The sequence below is a fragment of the Myzus persicae genome, unplaced genomic scaffold (genome assembly GCF_001856785.1).
Source record: "Myzus persicae strain clone G006 unplaced genomic scaffold, MPER_G0061.0, whole genome shotgun sequence".
NCBI lineage: Eukaryota > Metazoa > Arthropoda > Insecta > Hemiptera > Aphididae > Myzus > Myzus persicae.
This window is the reverse complement of record NW_019104050.1, coordinates 99,549-119,793: the sequence shown is the minus strand read 5'-3', so window position 1 is coordinate 119,793 and position 20,245 is coordinate 99,549. Positions and strand designations below refer to the sequence as shown.

Genomic DNA, 20,245 nt, shown 5'->3' with positions numbered 1-20,245 from the left:
ATCCCAGAGGGAATTAATTATCGCTTTATTTCAGTATGTAATATTTATATCTGTTGTAATCATATTAGCTCATAGATTTCGATGTATCATGATTGACGTCATTTTGAGTTTATAAACATCTGAACTTTCAATGAAACCATACGCTTGTGGCTCGGTATTTACAGCAATGATGTCATGATGTACATTGTACACTGCAGTTACCAGCTGTATCTATCCAGGTACTAATGGTACTGGGTGGCCTCCATCTGCATTAAAGTCCATCATAAGTGAATTCATAAGGATTAGTAATTGGTAGAGCTAGGATTTTGGTGACTTTACATTTTTTTTTCTGTTATTTTTATATAGCATTTTTTGCATTGTATTTCATTTTTAAGCTCATTTTTACTAATATTACTTTCATTTTGTGTATTTAAACAAATTTATGTTTATTTTAAGTTTTTTTAATATGTGTTGTATAGGTATTCTCAATTGGTACCCTTATAAAAATAGTACCTCTGTACTTATATCGACAACATATTTACTTATAATATTTGACAACATTTAGTTCATTTTTTAGAGTTTTCAGGTCATTTTTGCAATTAGTACATTTTTGTTTATTTTTTAGTTTTAGTTTATTAAAACCCTAGTTCTATTAATTACTAATTGTCATTACCGGAACATAATAATATTTACTATTTACTTTTTGTTTTTCAAAAAACGAATATGACAAGTAATTATGATTTATGATACACTCCACATGTCACAACGCTCTTAATGAAATATAGGTATCAGTTTAGAATACATTTCCATAACACATATTTAAACAATAAATATCAACATGTACTTGCATTCTGCTATTAACTCATGTTATGTTTAGCAATATTATTTCATAAAAAAAAATATTTTTATGAAAATTATAACGATTGAGTTCCTTTTAAAAGTATAATGTTCAGATAAATCTGAAATCGACCTATGCTGTATGTATTTACTCGAATTACATTTCTCAATATCAATAACTTAACAATTATTGGTATGGTTATTAAAAATTTGTGTAAACTAAAATTTAATACGAAGCAACATATTAACATAAGTGACAGCTGGAGTAAAATTGAAGTTTCCATTTTAAAATGTATTAAAATATGAGTGGGCTACCATCTAATACAACCGCTGCCTACAGACCACAGGTGCCGTCTTCGGTTCCATCGTGTCTGTCGGCGCGTTTAAGAAAAACAAATCATCATCAGGTGGGTTCCTCTGTCGAGCATTCGGCTAACCCACGCAAAGGTGCGTGCGTGCCCTACCAGAAAAACTCGGCCCACATGTCCTGCTTGTGTAGGCACGAGTATTATAATATGTGTGTGTGTGTGTGTGTGTGCTTGCATATTACTATATACATATAAATAAATAATAATTCATACGGATATACAGAGTGATATATTTAACCGATTTTTACAACAATTTTTGTGATTTATAAAAATCTTTTTTATCCAGCTTGAAATACACATAATATTGCATTTTTTATATAAAACAATGTGTATTTAATATTAAGCAGTGAAAATACTTAAATTATGGGGATAAATAATCATATTTTCACTTTTAAGCATTTAAGCCATAAACCATGTATTAAGCCTACCTATATTTAAATGCCTTTAAATAAAAAAAAATATTCGTTCAATATTTGGTATTTTTACCTTCTGTACGTAAACCTTTTTTTTTTAAAAAAAACCAATAAAATAATATAATAATACATATGTACTTATATATTGTAGAATGAACCATATATAATTTCAAATTTTAGAAAAATAATTTTATTTCTAAATTTACTGAAATTTGTGATGATCAACTGTTTTTAATGGACCAGTCTGTACATATTAGTGTATGTCGTTTATCTCTGCCTACCACCCGATATGTGTGACTCCTCGGTCCGGCCCCCCTAATCCCACGATCGGAGCCGATCCGTAGGCGATCCTGCACCAAATAGCTTTACGGCGATATGCCCGGTGCCGATGTGGTCGTTCCCTTTTTGATATAATATTATAATTCCGTGTACACACACGCTCGTGTGTATTATTGGATTTTAACGAGAAATATATTATTTTGTTGATATTTACACATTTTAATTATGTATTCACTGCCCCCTACCACCGGACAACCGGTTCTCTACTCGCGTCTCCAGATCAGTCAGCATAACTAGTCTATTTTAATCAGCATATTATTACAGTGATTCGGACTGTTTACAACCGCGTTGTACTAGTATCGCGATTCGCGGTATGTACCTATCTCATAACCACTACGATATTGATGAACCAGAGTTGATGTTAAACACATGTAACGTGACTTTTTTTTATTTTTTGTAATTATTTATAAATGGCTGTGTTTAATGATGATGATTCGAAGAACACTTCAATAATAATAGTTAATTTATAGTTCGATAACAACCAATTAAAACATCAATAATAAAAAGTAAATTAAAATAAATGTTCACGTACATAACCAGTGTGACTCGTTTATTATTATAACATTTTTTCTTTCGCCGACATCAAAAAATAAAAAAATAAAAATTATTTCGGCAAGTATAACAAAATATGCGTGTTTTACATATTATTTGCTGCGCAATATAGAAATTTAAAGTATATGATGAAAATTCTTACGAATTCTTTAAATATGTTAATTAATTAATATATTTTATTATATAAATGTGTGCGATTTCGTCTTCCTTTGGTTTCCGTCGTTTCCGATAATTTTTAAATGCTCAGGTGAGTAGATGGGTTATTATTAGGTAATACACTAATAACTAATATATTTATTTTTATTACAAGATTGATTTCAGTTATACAAACATTTTTTTTTCTTTCTTTTTAATATTAAAACTAAATTAATATAGTAGCATATACACCTATACTTACACAGAACATATTCTATCCATTAATCGCTTACCGTCGCTTACAGTTTTGCATATTACATAACACTTTAAAGAAACGTTTTTGTTTAGATTATCATTTTAAACTCTGTTTGTGTTAATTTTTATGATTTTATTATAATTAACGTTTTCATCGTATAGTTTATAATGTTCAATGCAACGATTTTATATGAAAAGAGTTGTATTATTTGTCGGTTTATTCAAGGTCCAATAGAATTGCCAAATACCAGATTAATTTTGGAAGACTGTTGAAAGCGTTCACTATGAACTTATAGAAAATATTAATAGTAAACTAGCCAAAGTCATGTTCACTGTATAAATAAATATCAATTTTATAGTTGTGTGACAGAAAATCCTTGAAATAAAAATCTCCATGATTTAACATGATAATAATGTAATGATATAGGTATTTTTTTTTAATGATTCTGCTAATTTTTATACATTAAATTTATGTCTTTTCTTTATTAATTTATGAATAATTTTCATTTTATGATTCTTACTTCTAAAAGCAATGTGGCCGACATTTAGCTTCATTTTAAGATTCTGCAAAGTGGCTCCGATGAACGTATTGACTATTCAACGATGTGTGTTTTTTATTTTTTGAGTCTGTACTCACTCACGAAAAGTTGTCAAAAAAAATGCTCCTGTGGTTTCTGGTAGGATATTGGATCTAGTTTGTATTTTTAATATAGGATAAAATAAAGAATTCCGAGAATATTTCAAAAATGTTTAGAAAGAAGAAACAAAAGAAAAAACACATTTTTATGTAAAAACAGTTTTTGAAAAAATTGATTTGGGTTTTCTTTGTGGTTAATTTAAAACCAATAGCTGTAGACATTTAACATTTTCACTAAATGTATACATGTCCATTATCCAAAAAAGATAACATTTTTCAAATATATTGACTCTTTTTATTCCTTGTCCAGAGTTTTTAATATTATCACTTTACTGAACGTATAATTTTAGACTAAACATAATCTATTTACTTTTATAATATATAGCCATAAGCTTATGGTGCAATATTTTAGATTTAACTGGTCGTGACTTATTGACCAGATAAGTGATGACACATTATGGATTTTTGGAACAATTAATTTAAATATAATTGTTTTAAAAATAATTTTGCAAGTATTTTTGTACACATGTAAAAATTCAGACACTTAAATTGTAATAATAAACAGTTAAAAGTGTCTGGTTACCAAATTATCATAAGAAAATTAAAATTGTTTTTATTTTGTTTACCATCAGAATGTCCACAAATTTTTTAAACTTGAAATAGTTACATCACTGCCCACTGGCCTTCATTCTCCTTGTGTTATAATTAAAATATGAAGCATGAGCTGTTCAAATTTCAATACATCTGACAGTGTGTTTTCGTTTTCATTTTTTTGTTAAAATGTAGTTTAATATATTATTATAAAATATGTTTAATGTCTTGGCCAATAGCCCTGTCCTTCTCGGAAACAATGGGCATTCCTTTTGCTGGATTTCGCTTATAATGCGGAACATTCATCCATCGTCCATTCAGTCCGCCGAACTCGGACGTAAGAGGTCATTGTTTCATTGACTAATGAATAACATAATAATTTTCGGAAATCTATGTATGTTTAAAATTATTGTTGGTTTTTTTTTTAAATGTGTGAACCGAGACATTTCTAAAAATGAATATAAAATCTATTATTATATTTCTAGTTTAATAAATTATTTAGTTGTAAAGTGTGAGTGATTCCTTAAACAGTTGTGTAATTTTTTTGGATTATAATATTTTTAGTTTTTATCCGACAAACAATTAAATTAAAGTTGTTTTATACAATTTGTGTGTGTATTACCTACGTCCTATTACATGTATAAAAACCAAAAAAAGTAAACAGTGTGTTCCATGAGGATTTACCAATTGTGATATCTCCTGAAATAATAGATATATTGTCATTTTATTTTATTTATAAGACCCACAGGGACAAGGAAAAGTTATAAAGTTAAAAAATAATTTTTGGGACAATTATTTTCATAAAAATGAAGATATATTGCAGAATTCATTTTTGTGAAAATGTTGATGTTTCAATATTTTATTTTCATTAATTTCACAATTTTTAATATTTTTATTTATTTTTTATTAAAATTGCAAATTATTAATTAATATAGTAGTTTACATAGTCATCTATTTTAATGTTCCGATATTATCTTGTCTAGTTTTCCAATAAGATAAATACATCTTGATTAAATAAAATCATTTGTTGTTCTACATCATTGTAGTACAAAAATGTTCTCAAACAAAAAAAATATGTATTAATCTAGGTTAATAAAAATAAAATGTTGAAACGTCAACATTTTTAGGAAAATAAACTACAAAATAGCTAATCCATAAAACTAAAGCTTTTTGTAATCCTTGTTCATGTGAGCCTTATAAAAAAAATTATGAAATCTCCATTATTTCAGAAGATGTAGGACGTAGGTAAATAACCATGGGACACCCTGTAGGTATAGGTAGATATAGTTTCATATAAATATGAAAATAGTAATTTACAGTACCCTCAAAGAGCAATGAAATTATATGTACATAAAAAAACTGTCTTGAGAGTTTTTGTAAAAAGTATATGCTGAGTTCAGAGTTAGCTCTCGTCGTCATCAAATGTAATCAAATTTAGTCAAATTTGCTCCTTACCGTAGTGCACGATAAAAAAAATATGAATTCGCTCCTCTAAACTTTCCTATAAATATAATAAATTAGTGATTTTAAGTGTTTGGCACTCTTCAGCAACTTTTTTGTTCAGCTCGATGTCGTTATTCCTCTTCCTTCTTTATGCAACACCACGAGGGTAGAACTAGAAAAATAAAATTTTGGGTGGCTACACCAAATTCTATAAGGCATTTGCTATAGCATATGTGAATTATAAGTTGTTAACACGTTATCCGTAGTCCTAATATAAGAATAATACAATACATTATGGGAATTTTTAATTTGTAATATTTGACATAGTTATTACTCACATTTAAATTAAAATATCATTAGAAGCCAATGGTGTGTTCTGAATATTATTCTTACCTTTATGATTTATAATAGGTCAATTCACTCTATTAATGCTAACGACATAAAATTAGGTGTGCTGATCTCAAATTGTTATGTTCCACGTGGGTCAGAGTGAGAAAACAAATAATGCGCTGACATTTTCTGATTTTCTTAATAAATCGTTTACTCTTGTAAGTATAGTATAGGTAATAATAGTCTTATTAGTGTAGAATAGCATAGTCCACGTCTATTATAACAATAATTATGGTGGTTATTATTTGGTACCAAGTTTGTAATTCACAAGCATTAATATTGTTATGTTTATTTGAAATAAATCGTTATTTTTTATTATTTAATTCTTGTCTAATGTAGTTATTATTAATATACCTATAGTATAATTTATTGTTAGTTGCATAATTAGGACGATACTATCTTATGAAGCTTATTGTTATAACTTAATTTTGGTATGTTGCCATACTTCGGTAGTTGACCTTTTGAAATTGTGTCATGGTGATGATTTTTTGTATCTCGGCGGGTGTAAAATTGTTTGTAATTTTTTAATAAACCAATAATATCATTATATTTCTGCATTTCCGTATTTTTCATGCTAACTTTACATTTATTGTTTTCAAGTCAAGAATTCAAATTTAAAGCTAAAATAATAAAATACATTGTAGAAATATAATATGGTTCAATTTAAAGTTTTATACTATTATTTCATATTTGACTATATTACTTTTGAATGTTATGACTACGAGCTACAATTTAATTGTATTATATCGACTGAAATCGTCTTAGAAAAGTAAAATATGAAGAGCAAATAATTGGTATAGAATAACTTTATTAATATCTACTTAAATTTTGGACTAGACATTTTAACATTTATTTTGCCTACTTTTACCTAACCGAAAATGAATCGTTCAAATATTGGTATTTATGAATTAAAGATATTTTAATATTGTAGACTAATAAGCATACAGAAAAGTTTCTGGTACATAACGTAAATGAAGAAATAGTATAAATTTAATTAATACGAACTATTGAGGTTTTTACTAAAAAGTTAATAAGTTAGTTAATAAGTCAAGTTTTACTAATGGTAACTCTTACTTATTAACTTATTTATACATGTTACAAAAGTAATTATAATAATAATTTTATTTTTGGTTAGTTCTTTTTAAAATATTGTATAAGTTTATAACGCTCGCAGTGTATAATAAGTGGGTACGAGTAAAATAATATAGTATAATATAATATATAAGACCGTTGATTAATACATATAGGTACTACCTACGTTATTTACCATTGATTATATGATGTATACTACAATGTTACGAATCATATTTTATTTTTATATTACATTAATTTGATTTGATTTATTATTTTTTTAGTGTTTTATACCTGTATAATCTATATCATACATTTATTTTCCCTAGCGCCCACTCTGTGTAGTCACACGGGATATGTTGAAATGAGTACCTATTTTCATAACACTCCTTGTAAGACGACTAACGAGTACCTAAAATTGATAAACTATTTAAACCAGTTAAACTAATAAATTCCAAAAGTTTTCATCTACCTACTTATATTATATGTTGTATATAAAATTGTCATTCGCTTTAGTTAAAATGCTAATCATTACAAAAGAGGAACCACTTTGGCACAAAAATCTTGGTTAAAAAAATATCCGGTTTTCAAAGCTATACTTAGATGCGTCATCCGTGCCTTGTTTAAGTTAAACGTATACGTATGTAACTATACAAATAAATAAAAAAAACCAATGATACGCATTCGAAAATATGAAAACGGAAGGTTTAATTTTAATCAATTTACCTATTGAAATAAGACAAACGACGTGAGTGAAGAAAAGTTATTCTTTTACCACATATACGATATACGATGTGATCTTATTTTTATGATTCAAAGTATTCATAACGCTTTATATTTTTATATATATTTGATATTTTTTTAATATTTAAAACGAATCATTGCTCTCTTGGTGTTATACACAAATATTTTGATTTATTTGGTATTTTTTTTTTTTTTTTGGGGGGAAAATAAAACAAAAAATGACTATAATGATAATTTTATATTCCAACTTCGACCATAAAATTGATTTTAAATAAATTAGTTAGGTAAGCACATATTATTTTTGTATTATAATTATATGTAGTAGATTGATTTGATGAAATAGGCACTAGATAATATTATGCACAGGTTTCAAACAAACAACAATAGCCGGAAATCGAAATTCGCTTTGTACTCGCTACTTTGTACAATTGTTACAATAAGTTATCAGATACCTGGTACCTATATACATTATAACTGATTATACATTCAAATTTATATGGTTGTATAACACAGGGGAAATGATCAAGCGTGATCATCCCCACTTTTCCTTTAATACAATACATCTATTTCAATTTTGATTTTTGAAATATTTGAGTATTATATACATGGCAACAGATTCCTAATGATAGAATTTTTAATAATAATTAATTTCATTAAATGCGCATTCGTAACTAGTTGCTACGTCGTATGTCGTGTCGTGCGAGGGTATGGTAATCATATTGGTTTAAAAGTTGAGCTGTAATCAATTCTTGTTATACTCGGTTGCAACTTGGTTATTCCATGATACCTAAAAAGTAATGTCCAATTACAATGCTATTTGATTGACATGGCATGACCCACGATCAAGGGCGCCCGCAGGATAAAATCCCACCCGGGGCAAGATCAAAATTATTATTTTAAATCTTAATATATTTCTAGTGGTTTTTATTCTAAAATAGCATAACCTACATTAAACAGAAAAAAACAACATTATGTCATCACATAAGGCCTTTTATTTTGTAGGTTTATAATACAATATTAATATTATTTGAATATACGTTAATGTAGGTGTCACAAATTAATTATATTTATATTAATCATCAAATAAAAATTGTATGCGTCTTGGTTGCATACAAAATGATTGTATAACATCTTCAATAATTTTTTGTTTTTGCTTTTTAACAATGTCTTTATGTATATACAATATAGCTAAGTCATTTAATCTGTCTTCATACATTGAGTTTCGTAGGTCTGATTAGTGATTATTATAAACATTGTAAACTAATGTATACATTAAAGATTATTTTTTTAGATTATCTAAAAATACAATAATTTTTACATAACTTCATAAATGAATCTCAATTGAGTCAATAAAATTATGTTATAATTAATATGCGTGGCGCCGTGGCATTAAATAAACAATAGTTTAAAAAAATTCCCAGTAGGAGCAATGGCCCCTTTGCCCCCCCCCCCCACTGCAGGTGCCCTTGCCCACGATGTAGTTGTGAATCCGGCCTAACTTAACGCCGTTCGTGGTTAGAATGTGGTCGCGCATAAAGCAAAATCGTCGTTCCCCGCCACAACCACCTAAATTCCCACTTTTCGGCTCTAGTCGTAGGCGCAATGTAACTACATCTTCTCGGTGACAGGTCTATATTTTTTTCATACTAAAATTTTTTTTTATCTTCAATATATTATTATGTATCATATATTAATCCCATATAGTATTGGAATATTCAATGAGTGTTTTTTCATTAACATTTTTAAATTTTCAAGTATGATGTAGTTGAATGTTGTCTTTATTATCTTGTCTCTTGTTATAGAATTTTTTTGTCCAACGCTAAGCGTATACTGATATGTATTTAGAATGGGATTATATTCTGTACACACACTATAATTTGACAGACTGATATTGTTAATTCGATTGTATAAAAAATTCCTCACACACGCCGTATCTAATCTGCACTTTGTTATAATGTGACGATTTTATATTCCTATCCTACTAATACTACTATGCGTTTATTATTCCACAGTCAATGAAATATTTCCGTTGCCTCTGTGTGTCGCTCGATTTAGTAGCGTCAACATGGTTTCTTCCTGTTTGCACTCAAATGTAATTAAAAATTCATAAATAAAATAATAATTGAATGTTATCTTGACGGCAATTCCGGATTTTTCTTGTTTTTATATAATTATACAGTATGATATTTATACAAACATTTGTGTTTTTTTTTCTGTCTTGTAGAGAATTGTGTTCGGCATGGAATTCGCGTGTGGGCTCCCAAAACACGAATGCTCCAGCCCACAGAGTTCAGGCGCTATTCAACGACTTGGGATTGTACCTGACCTCGGCCCAAGGTAATTCTTTTGCGACAATATTTGTCTTATTTGCGCACAGCTTTGGTACATTTTGTCATTTTTTCCATTTTCTTACAGTCGCTGAAATGATGCAGTGCGTAATGAAATGTGCCAATAGAAGTTCGCCGGTATACATGACATTTGGCGAATTTTGTTTGTTGGCTAGAAAACTCAAAAACGGCTTGGATAGAGGGTAAATAATAAGCAACGATTTTAGTTCAGTTTATTACAGTGATATAATATGGTCTATATGTAGCTATTTTGTGATTCTATGCTATATGTCATATGATATCGCATGGGTACCTACTAACAGGTAGTTGGTATAATGTTTCTATCTTAGATTTGCTTGCAGAAAAATAGAACAAAAGAAAAATGTAGTTATTTTTCAAGATTTAACCAAAATTATCACAGTTCAAAGTGTTTAGTTTTTATCTTTGTAGAACGCACTGTGATTAACTTTATATCACACCAATGTTTATTAATTATTATCTATATAACTGCTGCGTGTTTAGTGTATTGCATAAACCTATTGTTGACATTTAAAAACAATTATACACTTAATAAGTAAGTGCTTTGAATTATAATATCAATCATAAAAAACAATATAATACTTATAACATTTTCTATTTTACTAGAAAATCATCTCACGTAATTATGATAGCCTATCAGATTTTTATTGTACTAAATTTAATACACTTGACAAAAACAGTTACAATTTCAAATGCTTACAAAGTCATAACATTCTATTAATTTAAAATATTTAAAAAACGAGGGGCTCTAGATTATAGGTTTACAGTTTAATTTGTTGACACGTAGATTTACTCTGATATAAAAAATAACTGAGTTAAATCAATTAATCTTAACGTAAAATGCTTTATGTATGTAAGACGGAAAAACACAATATGCCGATTTAACGTACTCTTAATAGTGTCAATTAATAGTTAATACTTAGGAACCTATACCTGGTTAAGAACTAGGAAGTAGTCTTGAACACCTATACGGATTACTTAGTGATTAGTTTAACAATAAACACTCATCATCTCGATAAGTATTAACGTTATTGTAATGTAGCCAGTGTATGTATATAATTTTTTAATAATTTTAACTTTTAAGTCGTTACTCAAAACAGAATAACTTGTTATACTATTTTTAATTTTTTCCAAACAACATACATTTTTATTTCATATTCCAAAATTGAATATTTTTCATATTCTCCCCGATATTCGCTTATAACTAATTAACTGAAATTTCGATTTTTATACCTCAATATTCTTAGAAAAGTATTTTGCTTTGGAATATGAGATTAAATATGCATGTTATCATTCAAAAAATAAAAATGTTATAAAATGTTAAAAGTTATTGTTGGATACATACAATATATATTAAAAAAACGATTTGCTATGTCAGAATTTTGTGTAATGAAGATAAATATTATATCTTTGCGAATTATTAAAGATGTACGATTGGATGATAACTATTAATAAATAAGCCAAAATTAAAAGAATATATACATAATACATATATATATATGCGTATCAAATAATACAAATCCTCACGAATTGTTATACTATAATCTAGTTTCTCTTATTGAGGCCCAGTAATCTTTCTAATATTAATTTAAATTTAAAAAAATTATACAACTGCCAAAGATCACTAGCTGTAGATGAGATTATTTTAAAGAGTTTTCATTCTTGGTTTAAATTTGTATTTATAAATGAATATACTAATATTAAAAATGTGTGACAATGGCGCGTTTTCTACAGTTATGCCTACTTGTAGTACATATAATTAACTTTAAAAAAAACTAATTTTTATAATTATATAGTATTGAATGTTAATAATGCCATAAAAACATTGAATAAAAACTATGCCGTTGCCTGATGTGGCGCGGTGTTTGGCCTCAGTCACTAACGTGTTCTGAGTTTAAGCAACAGCTGGTAAGCATCACTTGTTCCCGGGTGGGTGACCACCCGGGTTTTTTGTGACAAATCCTCACCACATATACTCATGTATTTTATATTTATCTAGCAGTAACTTACCCACAGTAATAAACCTATTAAATAACCCTAAATAACCCATGCTAATGTTGTTGAAGTATTAACTTAATAAAAAAAACCTCATATTTCTGCATGATCTTAAATGTTATACATCATATAAATAAAGTTATTTTGAATAATTGAATAGGTAACGCAAAATCTATGAAGAAAAAAATTCCTGTATTGTATTTCGTTTTTTGATTGTTCCTTTTGCTTTGTTTTTATAACATTGTTTTATTTGATGGGTAAAATAAACGACAACTCCAAGTGATGATGTTATAATAAGAAATTGAAAATAGTAACTAAAATAATACATTTTACTAAGTAATAATAATAATTGTTCTTACTACCATTTGTCGTACGTTCTAATAATTCGATTAACTCGCGTTTATTTATAATGGTGATATACTCACAAAATAATTCCCTTGTAAAGTTGGACAAATTCCCATAAATTAATGTGTCGGTGTGTTCTTTTGAAAAGTGGTACCATACCTACATGATGATATATTGATATACAACACTGAAATCGTTTTTAATATTCCCATTTGATACTGAACCTATATACTATTATTATACCATATAATTTTTATACTCTGGAGCAAATTTACTGTATTTGGTCATCTATTAAAATATATTCTCCAAAGAAACTACAGTGATGCAGTTATTTTTCATCGCTATATGTTTTACTCCACAACGACTAAAATATATAATAAATTATATTATAAATTATTATGTGTGTACGTTAAACTACGCAACGAGCGAAAAAATCATGTAAATCATTGTAATTATGTATTTTAATTTACGACACGTCACGTGTACTTAAAAAGGTTACATCATTTTCTATTCTCGGCAATATGTTTATCCTTAATAATAGATAGTTCTTATAATAAACACGCGATGTATACATACTATTATTAATAATATATACAGCGGCGTGGTAAAACAATTTGAACCCCAAGGCAATGAGTATTGAAATATATTAATATCCACACACCCGCCAATAAAGTGATGTGATTAGAAAATATTTTGGTTTTGGATGGAGAACACACCATCGACTGTCGACTTGCATCAAAATAATACTCACTTACCTATTTGTTAATGAAAAGTGGCCGACATTTAATGAAGGTTTACTTCCTAAATTCTGATTATCCATAACTATTAACTGTAAATTGTAGTGTTAATATAGAACTGAATCAATTTTAGTCCCAGCGATAACTCCCGTCCATGTTATCAACAGACTAGCACTGAATATAATGTTATAAAGTATATGTAAATTACTATTTGTACTATTGTCCCCACCACCGAAATTCCTTAGGCATACAACAATTATTGTCCACTATTAAATAACGCACTAAGTACAGTAATTACTTTTTTAATAATAAATGCACTGGCTACAAATATAAAATGTTGATGTATTTAGACTTGCAAAGTCTATTTATATTTATTATGAAAAAATAAGTCTGTTTATAGTCGTCTTTGTTATTATACATTCATATTAACTTAAAGATGTGGCATTGTACAAAAATTCACTCTTTAGTCTATACCATTGTTCCGAACCATCGTTTCTCTTTCCGTTATATATTGGTCAAAAATAGTATGTTTAATAAAAATAGGAGGGACCTATATTTATAGTTCAATGATTATATAGCCATATAGGTACCCAATGCAGTGTGCCGCATGCCATATTGGCGATCGTCGCTAAAATAATGATATACTACCCGTTTTTAACAGTGTATAAACCTTTCTTCTGCAGGATACCGAGATCTGTGCAGTTTTCACGGCTGTTGGAAAAAGATCAAGAGAAACACATCAGGGGAATAAAAAAAAACTCGAGTAAGCCAAATAAAAAATATATTATGTCCTATTATAATAATATGATGGTAGCCCTCTGCATACTTCTATTCTCGACGCTGTTACCATTAATCGCCGAATCCACCTTTAATATAGGAAGTGCCCACAGCTACGACGTTTTCCTGGGCGGCTCCTGCAATCCGACTACGTGGCGCAAAGACTTGGCCATCCCGTACCTTCAAGATGCTGGTGTGTCATTTTACAATCCGGTTGGTATCCATAAAATATTATATTATAGGTTCTGTAATTATGATCATGTGCGAACTACTGTGCGTAATATGGAAGGAAGTCATTTTGCACGTATTATTTTGGTATTCACGTTGCAAATTCTTTTCGACATTTTCAATTATATATGAAATATTAAACGTTTTTGCAGAAATTAATAGGATTACACTCGGTATGACGGTATTAAAACGTTTTGGTAGAACTTAGGTTTTCATTTATCCACGTGTATTGTGGTATGTTAATGTTTTATCTATTGCGTTTAAGGTTAGCTTTATACAAACTAACTCACACGACTTGTTCCTTTCTAAATATGGCGTCATGTGACGTGTATGATTTAAACGTACCAGTAGCTGTTGTATTTGAAAGTTTTTAAGACAATGTTTTATCAAGGTCTGTCCTTGTTGGATGTCCCACACAATATAAAATCGTCGACCAAAGATTCATTTATAAAAAGCTCTTGTTTCAAACGATAAACATCATGATAATTTTCACGCAGCAACACATAAACTTAAACATCACAACATCACAAAAACATAATAATTATTGTTACACTGTTACTTGCTTGTGGTCTATTAAACTGCGATGTTCCGACGTCAATATCTAAATGGATACGATTAGTTTTTAGACATTTTTTTTGAGGAAAATGTATGTTTTATATTTAAATTTATTGTACTTAAACAAGCAGATAAGGTTTAATAATTGATTTGAATTATTTTAACGTAGGTGTAATACATTTGAAACATCGACAACAAAGGTAATACAACTAATAACCTTAATTGTTGTAAATATAGTGTTGATAATTGTTGTACATTTTTACAATTATTATTATGTGATTACGTAGTAACAAATACAATTTTTTTTTAAAGTCAAATTTCATTATACTGATCCGTTTTTCTCAAGAAGTTGATCACACTTTAGATGTTTTCTGTGTTCGGGCCTAAAGCTGTGTCTAAATTGGACGGGATGTTGTATTTTCTGAGGTCACTTATATATTTGTGGCATTCTGTTATGTGTTACATGTTTAACTGTTAGGTTGGCTTAGTCATTAAAAATGCATGTATGTATAGCTATATAGGTATTTACTATATGTAAAATAAACGATTAAGTCATAGGTGCATGATGGTGTTTTGTGAAATATATTTAAATTGATGTAATATTACCTAAGTAGGTTAGTTATAGTATAATAAAGTAGTTAGTATAACAATATAACGTGTAGGTGCAGGTATCTGTTTGTCGTGGAATTTGTCTATATAGGGCTTAATATTCATATTTTATGTAATATTTATAACTTTATAAAGTAGGTATCATGCAGCAATTTGATATCAAGCATTTATCATATTAACGAATAACACACAATTTATGAAAATAGGTAAACGCGTAAATGTAAGAGTTATTATGAACCTACTATATCTATAATTCAAATAATATTTCTGGTATATATAGTTTTGAAGTTACTTCAATTAATGGATTATTTTCTCAAGAGCCAAGACTGCAATCCATTAGAATTTATAACCATTAACATCATTTATTCTTATTGTAAAAATAACATATTTACAGATTGTATTATAAATATTTAAAATATAAATATAGCATACGCGGTTGACTAACTATTATCATTATTATATTTTTTCTGGCGTTTTTCAATGAGGTAAAAATAATACTGATGAATGAAATTAATTACTTAAGTATAAATGAAGTGCGCGTTTGTATATTATATGTTTTTACAGACAACTGCCTTATCGAAATTAAAATTAAACATAGTTGTATATCATATTTATTGGGTTTCGTGTGTTTTACAGCAAGTGGACCATTGGAGCCAGGATCTAATCGAAATCGAACACGCTGCCAAAGAGAGCGCAACGATACTGTTCTACGTGATCGACAGCCAGACCAGGAACGTGGTCAGCGACATAGAGACGGCCAATTTTGCCGGTAACCACAACAACCTGGTGCTGGTCATCCATCCGCAAGACGCGATTGCCGGTTCGGTGGTCGCCGGCGAGCCCATCTCTTGTAGTGAAGCGGAGGACATTCGCGAAGCCCTGACGGCGCTCCAAAAGATCGCTGCCAACCAGGGGACACTTGTGTTTGATAACATCCCTGAAGCGTTGAACAATGTCATTCAGGTATTTGATATATTAATACAAGAGGACTTAATGGTGGATACACATGTTAATGTAAAATTATCTTCTTAAGGCCTATGTGAATCAGCGTTTAGCTTGTATCAATTTGTATCTACTCAGTTGATGAGAATTTTCAGTACCTAAATCTGTAAAATAGACAACCTGATCCAAACATTCTACCCCCTCAATGAATATAAAATAATCTAATTCATAAGTTCAAATTCTATAGAATAGTACCTATATTAGTATATTATATTAAGAGGACGTCGTATCCGCTATGTGTCTCCGTCTGACACACATATTCGACATACCAAATTTTCGTTCACTAGTTTCAGTGCCGTGCTGTTAGTTTTGATTTTAGAGTGAATTGACCAATGATCAAACTTTTAGGTAAGAACATTATCTGTGCTCTCTCGTTGGTTTTTTACGATATTTTAATTTTTAAGTGAATTATGAGAATTTTCAAATATTTTAATTTTACATACTCATAAAGTAAATATACTTTAGTACTCTAGTGATATGTCAACTATGAAATCAAATACTCACTTAAAAATTAAAATATCGTAAGAAACCAACAAAAGACAATACAATATGTGTGCACGACGTCCTCTTAATAGTAAGTTTGAGTAGTTTGACATCTTCCAACATTTAAAACCTTAGTTAAACGTTCAATAACAATGTAAAACATTAACAAATACAACTACCATCTACCGCCTCAACTGTCAAATTTTTTTTATACCTATTTAATATTTCGACGTTGCATTTATTTATGTTCAAGATTCTGAAAGACAAAAACCGCCAGAGCAACGATACCGGCGAAGACATTTCTACGTACCGGTGAGAATAAAATACCAATATATTATGATCTATAGTCTATACAGTATCTACTGCATTAAATTACTTACTAAATCTATAGTTTAAAATAATGTCGAAAGTATTTTTTTTTTATTTTTGGTAACTTTTAGCTTACCTTTACATGTCTGTTATAAACTTATTATAGTTCTATAATATCTTTTGTTAACTAATATTATAAATGAATTATTAATGAATCATTTTAATTAAACATGACCGTTTATAATATCTTTATTGGCTAAACTTATTTTTAACTAATTTTTAAAGAAATTTTCAAGCTAATTTTAAAAATGGTGATAATTTATCATAATTTTGTTTACTATGTATATGTTATTTGCGCTCGTTTATATTTTTTGAAATGATAACCAGTCAATTGATATCAATTGTTGACCTCAGGGATTTTAGTTTGTGCTAACTGACATTAGTTTGCGGGTTAAAGTTAAATATGAAATACGAACAAGTATAACTTTGAACACTTAATTTTCATGTTTTCTTTACAAATCCAAACTTGATGTAATTTACTTAAGGTAATAGGTATCTTTAGTGTAGCTTAGTTAATTTTTTTAGGAAACTATTAAATCTATTTCAAAGATGCAATATTTATAATAATATAGTATGTCTTGTTTCGTTTCAGCAAGATACGCGATGCATTTAACAAATTCAACGTCGAAGCGCCGGGGGAGATTAACATTTCCCATGTATGTTGTGGGTAGGACTCGAATAATGATTTACGATTGACGTCGACACACTTATAGTTATCGACTGACGGCATGAGTGTGTGTTTTTTATTATTATTATTATTCAGGTGACAAGGGCTATCCAACTGTTGGCCAATCAGAATTTATCCGAAAATGATGTGCTAAACCTGACATCTGAACACCGCGATACTAAAGGTATACATAACTAAGTTTATTGACATATTTTTATACTACAATTAGATACAATCAAACAGTATAGGTAGTTCTTTCTCGAATGTCTTGAAAAAAATATTTGAAATCAATGTGTGTAAATAATAAGTATTATAATTTTTTTTATGTTAGGAATTTTATATCCTATACAAGTTCATTTTTGAATTTTGTTGTATTTGCATTTGAAAATGTGGTAATTTTCATTTCAACAAACAATGATTGTTGAATTGATAATTCTTGATATAAAGTCAATAAATTTCACTTATTTCCAAAAAAAAAAATATATTCAGGGTGTTTCTGAAGTGTGTGAGATAATTAGTGTACGCATACTCACTGTGATGCCACAATGAAGATGTTTTTGGAATTTTTTTTCTAACTTCAAAATTTGGGTTTTTAAAATTTATTTTTAGAATATTATCTTGAATGTAAAAATAAACACTCCAGTCGTATTTTTTGCAAAATTCTCATACGAATCGAGATATCGCATCATTTTTGCGCTTGTCGCGCGTTTTTCGCGCTCGAATCGCCAACTAAAAAAAAAGTTGTGCGACACATCGATTTGTATGAGAATACTGCAAGTGAATCACTAATCAGTGGTGATAATTATTTGTTGTCATTGATAATACACGATTAATTAACACATCGTTTTACATTGTCGACTAATAAAAAATATGAAATAATAACAAAATTAGGGTTAACAGAGTTTTTAACGATCAAATTTACTAGCATACATTTGTGTCATACCTTTATTAAATAACTTTTAACTTTATAAAGTTATAATAGTTAGAGATAAAAAAATTACCTATTTGTGTGTTTATACTGAAATTCCAGTTTTTGGATGTCATGGTACCTAACATAATTATTTTGACTCGATAAGATAAACATTTTATTTTATTCTATTATAAAAAAAAATGTTACCGTTTTTGTTGGATACTTTTAATGTACATGCATATTCTTACAGATGTCGGAGGTAACCACCAAGTTTATTTTACGTTCAATCAATTTTACGCTATTGCTTCTAAATTTCTACAGTTATCAGACAAAAACAATCGCAGGAATGGATTTGACATCGGTGAGTTATAAGTTATAACATCAAATATGTTTGATTAACATATTTAAATGTTAAAGAATAAACATAAATGTGTAATAATCATTTTTTAAAAACGTTTAGGGCACTCTTACCGCTCGAATGTAGGTAGACCATTATACTTATCACAAGAGAGTGTTGAAACAACAAGGTCTCCAAAGACGACAGATATTTATCTTGCTGGAGAAAGTGGTGATGACATTCGGTGGAGAGAAGACATTGCTATTCCCATAATCAAGTACACTTTTAAACATTTTGTTGTTTGTTTCATAACTAGTGAACCTTTTTTTTATTTGTTGTAGAAAATCTAATTTAACTTATCATGCATCATCCAAAACAGATCTATCAGTATTATTAGATGCACGTACTTTGTTATTTGTAATTCCAAACAATTCAAGATCTTTGGCAACCATGACATTAGTAAATTCCATTATTTTTTATTTCATTCAACCATAAATAAATATTAATATTTTGTAATTATATTTGCAGGCAGCATATAGTATAGCTAAAGGCTGCAGAATGGTGTTATGTATACAGAATCTCAGTAAAGATAACTGCATAGTTCGCGGTGAAAAGGTATACTTGTATTAATAATAATAGTAATAATAAAAACATAGAAAATATGTTGATATTAATGGTTTATTTTTTAGTTGACACAAACAGCAATCAACGACTATAACCGCGGACGGATTTATTTAGCGGATTTGGCAGCACGAGAACGAGTGCCTGTGTTTGAATCAATCAAAGAAGCAGTTGAAATCGCAGTGCAAAAAAGCCTATAGCACAATATATTCTTTTCTATAAATTATAATGCACATAGAAAATAATGACCATTTAATTATTTTAAATTACATGAAAATTAACAGATGTGCACAAGCAAAATTGTTTTTTTTATCTATAGATATTATTTTAACTTATAAGTACCAATTTTTTGAATTTTATTTTATTTTTTTTAACTAACAGCTAAGGAATTATTTTTAATTTTAATTGTATTGATAGTAGGTTAATGCCTATTTCATAAGGTATATAAATAAATTTAAATACTTAAAGCTATTCAGTTATACTGTTTTTT

At 28.6% G+C, this 20,245-nt stretch overlaps 1 protein-coding gene across 5 annotated transcripts in view; it reads left to right on the top strand.

The window, feature by feature from the left end:
* Positions 1–20,226, top strand: part of LOC111038066 — a 36,239-nt gene extending 16,013 nt beyond the window's left edge. For 2 of the 5 annotated variants that reach the window (XM_022320994.1, XM_022320991.1), the window contains exons 3-15: positions 9,979–10,091; positions 10,170–10,284; positions 13,881–13,960; positions 14,075–14,187; positions 16,003–16,329; positions 17,105–17,163; positions 17,813–17,876; positions 17,984–18,071; positions 19,048–19,158; positions 19,258–19,411; positions 19,476–19,593; positions 19,663–19,749; positions 19,824–20,226. In XM_022320994.1, coding sequence (XP_022176686.1) covers positions 9,979–10,091; positions 10,170–10,284; positions 13,881–13,960; positions 14,075–14,187; positions 16,003–16,329; positions 17,105–17,163; positions 17,813–17,876; positions 17,984–18,071; positions 19,048–19,158; positions 19,258–19,411; positions 19,476–19,593; positions 19,663–19,749; positions 19,824–19,955 — 1,561 coding nt within the window. In that variant the 3' untranslated portion in view covers positions 19,956–20,226. Of the gene's footprint in view, positions 1–2,616; positions 2,736–9,738; positions 9,847–9,978; positions 10,092–10,169; positions 10,285–13,880; positions 13,961–14,074; positions 14,188–16,002; positions 16,330–17,104; positions 17,164–17,812; positions 17,877–17,983; positions 18,072–19,047; positions 19,159–19,257; positions 19,412–19,475; positions 19,594–19,662; positions 19,750–19,823 lie in introns of those variants that run through there. The other 3 variants (XM_022320996.1, XM_022320992.1, XM_022320995.1) reach the window with 3 other exon arrangements.
* The last annotated feature ends 19 nt before the right edge of the window (positions 20,227–20,245 follow it).